At 42.7% G+C, this 12,553-nt stretch overlaps 2 protein-coding genes across 4 annotated transcripts in view; one reads left to right on the forward strand and one right to left on the reverse strand.

The window, feature by feature from the left end:
* Positions 1–4,493, forward strand: part of LOC8024671 — a 288,655-nt gene extending 284,162 nt beyond the window's left edge. For 2 of the 3 annotated variants that reach the window (XM_042293216.1, XM_002406498.5), the window contains exon 3: positions 1,753–4,492. In XM_042293216.1, coding sequence (XP_042149150.1) covers positions 1,753–1,938 — 186 coding nt within the window. In that variant the 3' untranslated portion in view covers positions 1,939–4,492. Of the gene's footprint in view, positions 1–1,752 lie in introns of all 3 variants that reach the window. The other variant, XM_029979827.3, reaches the window with a different exon arrangement.
* The window catches only part of LOC120836730 (PIH1 domain-containing protein 1-like), a 73,779-nt gene that overhangs the window by 48,047 nt on the left and 13,179 nt on the right, over positions 1–12,553 (reverse strand). The window lies entirely within an intron of this gene.

Here is a 12,553-nt window from a genome sequence, read left to right on the forward strand (position 1 = left end):
TGCATAAGGTTTGCGGCTGATTACACTGATGTCTCTTGAATTCGGAAATTAAAGGCACGCACAAAGGCAACATGGGGTGCCTATGTCGGTACTTAGCGAACCTGTCTGACCCAAGGACGGAGTACACGGGGTGTTAGGCACATCTAAGCTCATTAATTAGCCGCAATACGGCAAGGTTTGAATTTCTTGCCGAGCTCGCGAACACCTACGACGAGCAAATATTTTATATGATACCAAACTATAACTGCATGAACTGTCGTGTGGTTAGACAGTAGCATAAATTCGCTCGTCACATTCTCAGTTCATCTTCTGTACTGAAAGGGCATTGCACAACACATCATTATATGTTGTATAATGCGCAAGGATAAATTAAAGGGAAGCTGAAACACTTTTTAAAAAAAAAATTAGACTGAGGTTGATTCTAGCGTAGTTTTGTCTCGTGAATCTGAATATCACGTCTGTTCTCCCCAAAGATGTAACTAAATGCAAGAAAACCCAACCAGTCGTTATGCCACAAGAGGATCTTTCGGCCGCCAAGCGCGTGTCACTCGTGTGGGCAGCGCTTGCAATTGCAAGCTTGCCAGGTATATTCCCCCGCACTGCCACCAGTTATGACATCGCTTTCTGCCCTTTTTAGAAATAGCAAGAGTGTGCATGCATAGCTTTGATAGGCGCTGAAGATTCGTAAGAGCAGAGATTCCGAAAACTCCTTTCCTGACATCGTGCTCTGGCAAGGAGGGCCTTCAGCGGTACTTTTGAAAATGACTCTTTATGCAGCCTCCGTGCACCAAATTGGAAAATAATGTTGATATTTGAGATCCTAGAGGTCAAATGAAGACAATTTAAAGGAGCTGTGCAACGATTTTAACGTTGAAAGAATTGGCATTTTCTGCTTTTGATATTGTTCACTGTGTCACAAATGGCAGAAAACACACCTCCTTTCATCGAAATGTTGCGATTCCGCCGAGTAATAGCGAGGCAAAACTTAGAATATTTCCCGACCTGCAGCCACGAGCGGCGGCCATGAGAAACAAGCGGCGTGACATCACTTGGGTAGTTGTAAAAAAGATAGCAAGTTGTGCGAATACCTGCTCGATAAAAGGTAACTTTTCTATAAATCTTGTCGTTCCAACATATATATAAATGCGTCAAAACCCTGGTATCATCGACAAAACTTTTATTATAGGGAGTATTAGTGGCGCCATCTATCCTAGGTCCACAAAACCGCGAATAGCCGCCAGAAGCCGGAGCGGGACAGCGCCGGACGGGCAAGGACGGGTATGGCCGGACCCGGATGAGACTTTCCTCCTTTCACCGTATATTTCGCGGGGCGCCCACCAGCACGTGGTCACGCGGTCGTGAGCGGATGAGTTCTTGCTGCTCGCTGATGGCTCTAAAGAGAGAACTTTTCCGGAACCCCGCGCCTACTCAAGTGACGTCACTGCGCACGTGACCCGGAAGACGATGTACGAGTTGAGAGGCGGCAAAAACCTGGATCTTTTTCATTTTTTTTAAATAAAAACTAGGGTATCCAGGCAAAATCTGTTTTCTGTAGTTCACTGCAGAAGTGTCAGGCATCAACTTCCACAATTATTTAAGCAAAGCCCTGAAATTGTTGCACAGCTCCTTTAAGTGTGCTTCCTCAAATACAAAACCGCTTCAGCTCCCTTTTAAGCACAATGCACGGGGCAGTTACGAAAATTCAGTGATCTTTCAATGGCATTTTTTCTATCCCCCCTCCCCCTTACTCAGGTTCTGGTAACAGCAGTCCAGGGATTCCGACACCACACTGTCAATTACTTCGTCATCGACACCTGCAACATACCTCCTTTCCCCAACAAAATGCTCAACAATGTCAAGGTTGGCTGGATGGAGATTGTCAACTCCACTGTCACCATGGAAGGGGGCTTCTTCAGCTGCTCAAAAGACTGCTTATGAAATCACTCGAGTCTCACCGCCACCCCACTTGAATATCGTAGCCTCAAGATGATGCATCATCTCTCAACAGTGACTCAATCAAAATCATCACAAACAAATGTGCAAAAAAACCGCAAACAGTTTGTTACATAGGGCCTCAAAGCAAAGACCCTCACGTGGAAGTTTTGTTAAGCAGACCGGTGCAATGAGTCCGTCATGCTGACGAACATTGTGGTCGGGCCTTAATATGGCCGAAATATTGTGTTCTCGAGTAGGGAGTGGTCCAAGAGGGACTGTTGTGGAGTCTGAATATTTGACCGCAGAGCTGTGTGTGGATGCGCTAATGACCGCAGGAAAGTGGCCGTAAAAAAGAGAGCTGGAATCTCTTTCCCGCTTGCTGAGAATAGTTGATGTCATCGATGTTGCCCAGCAACATTGTGCTTTTATCTTTTTTTGTTTCTGAAGCATCCGAGTGTCGAAGACAGTGCAACCTACGTCTATTATTGTGACCGTGTTTATAGTCGTGTTGGTGACCTTGCAGAATGCACCAGATTCTGCACATGCATTGCCAAACAGGCCTTATACTTGGAGAAAGGTCTACAAGAAAACTGGTCATCAGTCTAACTGATGTTAATCAGCAGTGATGTGTGTTATGAGGTATCTGCATTTACACCACTTAAGAAAAGAGTTCCATGCAGATATTTAATATGTGGCTCTCGTTTTATTTATTATTTATTTACTATGTGTCTAAAGTGACAGCTCACAACAAAAGTTAATTTCCAGTTTTTCGGAGATAAGGAAAGCAACATGAACGGCAGAAAGGACGAGGGCGGGACAAAACATATTTGCCACTGGTGGCTTGAACGTCTATTGACGTCCCTCGACGCCGCCGATAGATTTCCAGTTTTGGTTTTGATTGCATCTGCAGAAAAACGGTGAGCACACCTTGAGAAAAAGAGGTGTCGTATGCTCGGCTGTTGGTCCTTAGTATATCCTAGTATATCCCAGCTAGGGAGCAAGAAAGTCCATTCCCCGACTTCAGCCCATTCCATTTGTGTCTCAACAATCTGACTAGCTCTAAAGAGCAGCTGTCACATAACCAAAGCTGGAGTCGTTTGCGTTACTAGACACACAATGCTAGAACTGCAGCAGGCACAGAGGGGCAGTGAAGAATTCTATTCCTTAATTTTTGGTACTAGACAGTAAGGATGTCTACTTTTGAGGGAAGGTCAAATTATATAACTGGAATTGTTTCGACGTGATGGTCAATGTTGCAGTGCACTCAAAAAACTGTTGCTCAAGCCTCCAAACACAAAACACTCACGCAGCACTCACCAACAACTTTGTATTGGTTGTTGTCTGCTTCAACTTCTACTTCATTTTAAGATGATTTTCAAATAGAAAAATGAAAGAGGTGAAAAATTCCCATTTAACGCCTAGACAAACTTGCAGCTACATAACTAATCTCTTTTTGTGACAATATTATAAACGGCATACTAACACATTTGTTGCCCAGTCATAGAATGTACTCAGTTTCGATAATTTCCCTCAGTTGGTTGACACTTTTGCCTAGCATAATGCTGTGGTTGAAATGCACAGAGCAACCACGATCCCGACACTGAATTCCTAAGTGGCCAGAGTTGGCGTTTTATTTAGCTGCAAGTTTGTTTAGGCGTTGGAAGGGGACATTTCCCCTTTTTCATTTTTTGTCTTTTCTATTTAAAAATTGTTTTAAATCGAAAAAGAAGTAGAAACGGAAGTTTATCACACAATACAAAGTTGTTAGTAAGCACTGTGTGAGTTTTCCTTTTTTCTGTGTGCATGTTCAAAACCTAGATAGGCAGTTTTTCGAGTGCGCCGTAACGTCGACCATTGTCAACAACCAACTCGCCCAGTCTGATGTTCTCAATGCTTCAACGTTATCAGACTCTCAAATAAACGGGCTGGCCCTTCCAAGGATGTCCAAATCATGATCTATCATTGTAACGCTACACATGAATAGGAAAATGTATTGTTTGTGGAAGAAACTACATTGCCCGTCAAGCGGAACATGGAGCATTAGATTGCGCCACATGGGTTCTATTCGGGCAATGGCAGGAGTCAACTATGGCCCGAGCGGTGGCACGGACCAGACGCCACAGTTTGGGTAGAACTTGCACAAGCTTAACTAATTTTCCCACATTCCGCTCAAGTTTGGCAATAGCTTTACTTAGTGCTATACACCCACACGTGGCTCTTACGTCACGCGGCTGTAGTGGCGCTGCCATTGGCCAGGTGCATGCGTAGACGTTTTACTTGGCACGAATCTGATTTCTGCGCACTGCCCACACCTGCTGTGGCAAATGCCGACTCATTGGTTGTTTGTCTGTCTATGGGAATCCTCCATCGTCGCACCTAGGCTCATTGGTAAGTCTTCCAGAATTCTGTCGACAAACGTTGCATCTGATGAATCTGAATATATGTCCAATTCTGTGAGTGATTTCGTCCAAGAAAGCGACGAAGGGAAGACGTGGATCAACAAGCCGTACGTCGTAACCTCCATCCTTGTAAATAATAAAACGAAATTGTGGCATTTCTATCCATTTGTCTCTGACTTACAAAGCGTGGTGTCGCCTGACGGTAGCTGCAGTGAAGACTTGGGGGGGGGTTCCAACTTCTTACCAAAAGGCAACCAAAGCTCGAGCAATCTTGTAGAGGCCGTAAAATGTGTTCTTCAATTTCGTTAAATACTGTTTCGAATGTAATGCCCAATGTTAGTAATTTATAAGATGCATGCACTGATCTCTATGACAATTTGCTGAATCGTGCATCCTCGCTTGGTCGCTGCAGTGCAAGTGCGGCCACCAAAAGTCGACCTTTGGAAACGTTGCAGAGGCTGGGCGGTGGCGTGCTGAAAAACATTTTTTCTGCTTGTTCGCCATCATTCGCTGAAGATGATTTTTTTTAGAAGCTTGTGTGAACAATAGTAGTTACCTTTAAGATTGCATTGATGATGATGATTAGGAGTTTATTGGCGCAGCAGCAACGAGGGCCATAATGCGCCAAACTCAACATATTTAAAGGGGCGATGCAACGATTTTCGTATTTTGAGCAAATACCGCTTAAAACGGATCCCTGACGTTAATGACCTGTAAAATACCCGTTCGTTTTTCACCACATGCAATCGAAGTCGCAGAAAAAAAGTAAAGAAAAAAGAGCAGAGTTCACCCCCTCAACTCGCAGCCAGAACAAGCGGCCACGTGATATGGAGCCGATGATATGCCGCCAATGTTGATCATAGCCACGCACTGGGGTTGGCAAGGCACAGTACACGCGCTGAGTTCCAGACATTGTAATGGTTTGGTTGTTGTCTTCATTGCAGCGATTGGACACAAGACACTACCCGAATGCTTCTCGAGCTGTCGATTATCACGAGCCCAAATCGAGTGTCCACGCCATGCTTGGGTCCAATCTATGAGCCGCATTCAAATATCGTCACTGGGCGGTACTGCTACTGCCCAGCTACGTCATCGGGTTTTGCGAAGGAGAGATTGAATGAAAACACTCAGTTTTGTCCTCGAAAGTACAGCGCAACAAAGGAGTTTCTTGGTCAGTGGCGTTGCGTGCGAGTATCCTTGAGTCCCACTAGTGCCAGTAAGCTCGTGTAAAGTGAAAAGCATTCCAATTGAATATCGTTGCACCGCCCCTTTAACCTTTAAGATTGCGTGAAAAGTTTTACAAAAGAGCAGCAACCCAAGAAAAAGGCACAACTCGTCGAATACAAGTCTCGCCAGCCTCGCGGCGTCATCAAAGCACATGCCTTGGCATGCCAAAATGCTGCGTCTCTGCCTCGCACATTTGAATACCGTCAAAATCAATGCTGTGTGGATATGTTAACCCTTCAGGAAAGTTTTAAAGGTGTGTTGCGCGAAGATGTCTTTATCGCATACATATCGGTCGCAGAGTTCTGGATCGTCCAGCTGTTCCAGTAAGTGATCACTGGCCACCATTATGCACTATGAACAATTTTCGAGATCTACTAGAGTGAATCCGAATCACTTACATGCATAAAAACACAGGTAGAGAAATTAAGTGTGGGTTAAAAACGTCATTGCCACTTTGGAACTATGGAAGTATTTGGGGAATGGGGAAATCGAGAGAGATTTCCATATCCTTCAACTGAATTGATTGCTGGAAATATTTCTAAGGCAAAGAATGGTCGCCGCCATCACTGCGCCATTCCCCTCTATTCCATCGGCACGGAATCGGTGCTTAAAGTCGGGGGGGGGGGGGGGGGGTCTTAAGGAGTCTTGAACTCCTCGAGTTCAATCATAAGTACTGAATTTTGTAATCGGAAACGTTAGGGTTTTCCTTCAAGTTTTGTTGAGTAGCCATCTCCGTGGAGAGAACAAATGTGTTGTGAGTAGCCATGCCGAAAAGTAATCAGAATTCACACTGTTGGTCAGTTTTGTTTCCTGAGCACCATGCCGGGTTACACATATATTTTAATCACGTCGGTTTTGCGTGCATCTAATATAAGCCCCCCCCCACCCCCTTTACCAGAGTTTGTAGAGACCCTCCGTGACTTGCGGGAGACTTTAAAGGGACACTGACAGGGCCAAGGGTTTTATTTGTACATGACATATGGGAACCCAACTACTCGCAACATAATTTGCGGCTCGAAATTCGTTTTATTTCCGCCCGAAAACCAGTGATCGAGAACGACCAATTTGAGTCGCACTCACTCTAATTATAATGCAATGCAATTGCATTATAATTAGAGTGAATGCGACTCAAGTTATAATTATAATGCAATGCAATTGCATTATAATTATAACTTTAAATTTGCAAGCTTCACCCTTGTTGGTGTTAGACTGGTGGCGGCTGATAAAACCCGTTTGCTCTACTGACGTCTAATCCCTGGTTAGCTCAGTTGGTAGAGCGCTCCACTTGTAATGGAGAGGTCCCGGGTTCAATACCCGGACCAGGCGGATTTTTTCGGTCGCTCACCAGTCACCTAGCTGTGTTTGGAGATTTATGTTTGTCCTTTGTCCCTCTTGTTCCCCTTCTCCAGGGATTAATTTCACCATCAGCACTCACTCTCTTCTCCGTGGTCATGTGCCGTTTTCTATGGTTGAGACACAACCAACAAAGATAACTGAAGTTGTGGGTCATTGAAGGCACACACTCAATACTAGAAATAGATGGAAAATTCAATACCCGTTTTTTAGAGCTTCTAAAAAACTAAAAATACAATGATTGAGAAAAGGAAAAGTTGCACAGCCACGTTACATGTGGTAACTTTCTCCTTCTCTATATTTCTTTCTTAGGTAAAAGAAGGTCTATTCGGGATGTTCAGTTTTTACATAGGCTAATTCATAATGCAATAGACAGCCCTACTCTCCTCACCTGTGTTGACTTTCGCATACCACTTAGAACGAACTCTAGAAATCCTAGAGTCTTTTACCCAGACCTCATTCGAAACGCATCACCGGTTTCACGTATCCAACATGTTTTAAACACGCAATTTACTGACGTCGATATTTTTAGTACAAACCTGTCTTTTGGAGAACGATCATTTTGATGCATGTGTTTTTAATTGGCATATATACACGTTTGTGTGCTTGCATGTTTTTTTGTTTTTTTTTCACAACTCTTTATTTTGTCTACTCTGTATTTTGGGTGTATTTCAATTGTGTGTGCTTAACCCAGTAGGCTTTCGAGCTGTTGGTTAGCACAAGAGAAAAATAAACATTGATTGATTGATTGATTGATTGATTGATTCTCCTTTCCAGTTCAGCTTCGGTTTAGAGCAGTTGCGTTTTTTTATATTAAAAATATATGTGATGCTGTAGCAAAATATTGATTGTATAGTCTTCTAAAACCCCAATAGATCACCTGGCAAAAAAAAAAAATATTTTGGGGGTTGTCAGTGTCCTTTTAAGCACTGCACGGAATCAAGCTCGTTTCTGGCCTGTGAGTGCCGCAAGTTACAAATTCAGCCGTTGGACTAAAGCAAAACGTTGCTCCAGAGGCACATGCACCTTGGCGCGAGACACACCTTCAAAATCATCCGCACGGCGTTGAATCTTGATTGGTACTTAAGCATGCGAAAGCAGAGACGCAGCACTTCGGCTTGCAAAGAGCATGCTCTTTGATCACGCCACAAGACATGTTTGACGAGTTGTGCCTTCTTCTTGCGGTGCTGCGCTTTCGCAAGAATTTTTATGTGTTCTCAATGGCAATTAAGACTACTTACACAAGGTTTTAAGTAACTTACTTGGCAAATGACAGCAAATGAGCAGAAAAAGTGTCTTCAGCACACTGCTGCCTAGTCTCTGGAATGCTCCAAAAGATTGACTTCCGGTGGGCCCAAGATGGCCGATATGGAACTTCCGGTGGCCGCATTCGCGGAGCAGGGAAGCACAATTCAGCATTTGTCATGAAAATCAGTGATGTGTGTTAGATTTTCGTTCCGCGCGTCAAGTGCTGCAGACAACACCGGAAGAAGTCAAACAGTGTTAACGTCCTTAACTCGTGGCTAGAACAAGCCGTCTGATATTCTTTTGACGGCTCAAATAAGGTAATGCTCAACGTAACCACAAGTGTGATTTGCTGATACTAGTAACACGAGCTGCGCCCCGGACATCGTTAGGGTTCTGAGGTTTTTGTCGCCACACTAATGGCCACAAAACGTGAAACCCAATACTTCACGGTAGTTTGACTGCCATCCAGTATCAACAGGTGACGCGGCACTCACATTCAATCCGCGAGTCCTATTTGACAACTTAAACCGAGGAGAATTGCAATAAGAAAGAATAGAAAAAAAATGTTGACCCTAATTTTTGAAACTTCACAGTTGAAGCCACATTTCTGGTCCCTCAACCTCGTGCGCTCAGTTTACTTGTAGCATCTTCAATCAATTCACACCGGAACTGCCCTGGAACCAGGACAGTGCACAGCGCACTTCGGTCGTGCAAAATAAAGTCTGTGCAACATCGAGGTCAAACTGCACGGTGCCGGTGCACCGCGGCAACCACCACCATGCATCACCTTGCGCTTTGTTTGTTTTTTCTTGCGTACGTTTGCACACAGTGCCCGTCCGCTGCCAATTTCTTTTGGTTTTTTACTTCCAGGTTTAGCGGTCACAAACAAACAAACATTGTGGACGTGATTGTCGATGGGGTCACGAAGCAGGTGACAATTCCACAGGTATATCTTGCCCATTATTGTTGGTTCAAGGAAGAGTACTACCCGATAATAACCATACCTTAGGTGTCATCAAAATGCCTCGCAACGCTTTCCACGAAGTTCAGCAAAGGAAACGACGAAGACCGTGCCACGTGTAGTGTGAACTATCTTCAACAGACTTCTATGCCATTTGTGACCGACGACGAAGGCTACACTACAGTGGGACCAAGACGACGAAAGAAGCCTTCAGTTGGAACATCGAAATCATCCAAGGTGACCACTGTGCCTCGTCCCCCTTTTCAAAAGGCGTTGTTTGTAACTAAATTTGGCCCCGAGACAACAGTTGAGGATGTTAATTCGCTTCTTGAACCTGTCCTACGGGGGAAAACTGTTAGCTGCACAAAGCTGAAAACAAAATTTCCCTCCTACTCTTTTTTTCATGTTTCGGTTGAACAAGATTTTTTTGAAACCATTAATAACCCAGGCATTTGGCCTGAGGGGTGTATCTTTCACCAGTTTTTTGGAAAGCTTAATATGACGCGAACGTCACTACCAAATAGCACTGATGACTAAACAACAGATTAAATGCTATTATCAGAACACTCGCGGTTTGAGGACGAAAGCAGATGACTGTATGTCAACTGTTGTTTCCACTAATTTTGACATGTTCTGTTTAACTGAAACTTGACTGTTGAAAGAAATTTCCAGCACCAGTTACTTTCCAACATCATACAGTGTTTATCGAAGGGACAGGGATTACGGTGCAACCGGGAAGAAATTTGGCGGGGGGGTGTTGACAGCCGTGCGGGATAACATTAAATCATGCGAAGGTTAGATTTGGAAACCTATGCAGAGTGCCGTATGGGTTGAATTATTAACACGCGATGGGTTTAATTACCTCGTCGAAAACTATTATTTTCCTCCGCTCTCAGATTCGAGTGTGTTTGTTAACCATTTACAAAAGCTTGAACAGCAAATTGATTTTTCGAAATATAAAGTACATATGTACGGCAATTTTAATCTACCAGGAATGAACTGGTCGACCGGCATAAGTAGTAGTGGAAATAATCAAACTGTAGTAGAAGTGTCACGTCTAGAGATTTCATTACTTTAAATTGTCTAACTCAGCATAATCAGTTCACGAACACGGCCGGGAATGTTCTTGATCTTTTTCTTTCAAACTGCCCTATAGACAGTGTCATGCCAGTTAGCGATACTCTTGTGCAACCTGACGTTTTTCACCCGCCCTTCATCGTATGTTTTTCTTCGCCGGTGAGGTCTCGTGACAGACAAAATTTAACCAGATATGACTATCATAAGGGTGATTATTTAGGTTTATATACGTTCCTTCGTTATAATAACTGGTCAACGGTTCTTCGTGATAACTGTGTAGATTCTGTGACTGAATCCTTGACGAAGATAGTGAAAAATGCAATCGATGCATTCATTCCAAAGCGATTGTCTAAGCCTTCTAAATACCAGTTCTGGTTCTCAAGGGAGCTGAAACACTACATGCGTAAAAAAGAACACTATCATAAATTGTTTAAAAGAACCGGCATTGAGTTATGGTACATAAAGTTCAGTGTTTACAGAGCACTTGTAAAGAAACTGTTTAAACACGACAAATTCATTTATAAAAAATCGGTAGAAAATAGTCTCTACCATGAGCCTGATAAATTCTGGCGATTTGTCAGGAAGCACACGAAAGAGTCTGCAAGAAATATTTATTTACGTACTGATACGGACTACGTTACAAACCCTGAAAAAGTAGCTAATATATTCCAAACTTACTTTCGTGAATGCTATTCCAAGGAAGAATTCAAAAGCAAGTCTTCAATCTGCGCTACTGGTTGGAACGACAGTTTCACATTTAGTGAGGTCGACATAAATGAAATTTTAGAGGCAATTCAAAAATTAAAACCGAAGAAGTCAGCGGGAGATGATACAATACCTAACTTTATTATTAAAGGATGTGCTGATTTGTTTGCCCCTTTACTTATGCACATATTTAACCTATCGCTGAGAAATGGTGTTTTCCGATGTCTTTGGAAAAGGTCAGTGATAGTGCCAATACAGAAAGCCGGTGATGCGTCTAGGGTAGATAACTACCACCCCGTGTCTTTGTTGTGTTCTTTTTCAAAGGTTTTTGAGATAGTTTTACATGCCCGTCTTTCTTTTTACTTTTGTCGAAAACTAAGCACCGTTCAGCATGGATTTATAAAAGGGTGTTCAGTAGAAACAAACCTTTGTTCTCTCCTTGAGTATACTGTCCCATTTGTTCTTACACGTGGGCAAATTGATATTGTGTATTTTGACTTATCGAAAGCCTTCGATAAGGTAAATCATGACTTACTCTTGTATAAGCTCTCTTTATACGGCGTTTCGTCGTCTCTTTTAAACTTATTTCGTAGTTATCTGTCGGATAGAAAGAGTAGAATAAGAATCTTGAATAGCTTCTCAGATGTATTTACTCCAACTTCGGGAGTCCCTCAGGGATCGAATTTGGGGCCGCTGCATTTTCTTATATTCAGCAGTGATATAGAATTGTGCATACAAAATGCGAAACTGCTCTTATTTGCGGACGATATTAAGCTTTATCTTAGTATCCAGTCGGAAGATAATTGTGCTCTTTTGCAAGAAGATGTATCACATATCTCAAACTGGTGCTCATGTAACTTTTTGCTGGTCAATCCAGATAAAACATAAGTGCTATCTATGTGTAGAAAACGCGAAAGAATTTTACATCAATATTTTATCGGCAATTCCACTATTGAACGTGTGGAACAAGTTCGTGACCTTGGTGTTTATTTCGATAGTAATCTTACCTTTTCATATCATGTTACACAAATTGTTGCTTATGCCTTTAGAACAATGGGGATGATATCACGTTTGACGCATGACTTTTCAAATATAATGTGCTTAGTTCGATTGTTTTGTTCCCTTGTATGAGTTAAACTTGAGTTTTGTAGTTCAGTGTGGAATTCGCTAACAATGACCGACGCTGCACGGATAGAAAGAGTTCAGAAGCGATTTATACGCCTTGTTTACGATAGATATATTGATAGAAAATGTTATTTTGATTATGAATACTTTCTTAGAGAACTTTCACTCCAGAACTTTTCAAAAAGAAGGATTGCTCGTGACATTATATTTTTATACAAAGTGGTTCACGGCCAAATTGATAGCAATCTTGTGTCGTCTTTGAACTTTCATGTACCGGCACGAGTTGTTAGAAACTCAAGCGTGTTTTATAAATCTATCCAAACGAGACTGTCCCCTCTGGCTAGAATGCAAATTTGTTTAAATGAATTTCTGACTCATGCAGACATATTCTAAAATTTTGCTGCGTTCAAACGACTACTTGATATGCATATTTTTGGCTTATGATTGTGAAATGTTTTAATTTCGAGAGCATATGTCGGGGGGGGGGGGGGGGGGGGGGGGTTGAGATTGTGTACTGTTTCGG

This window comes from Ixodes scapularis, unplaced genomic scaffold (assembly GCF_016920785.2).
Source record: "Ixodes scapularis isolate PalLabHiFi unplaced genomic scaffold, ASM1692078v2 PGA_scaffold4__175_contigs__length_147842914, whole genome shotgun sequence".
Taxonomy (NCBI): domain Eukaryota; kingdom Metazoa; phylum Arthropoda; class Arachnida; order Ixodida; family Ixodidae; genus Ixodes; species Ixodes scapularis.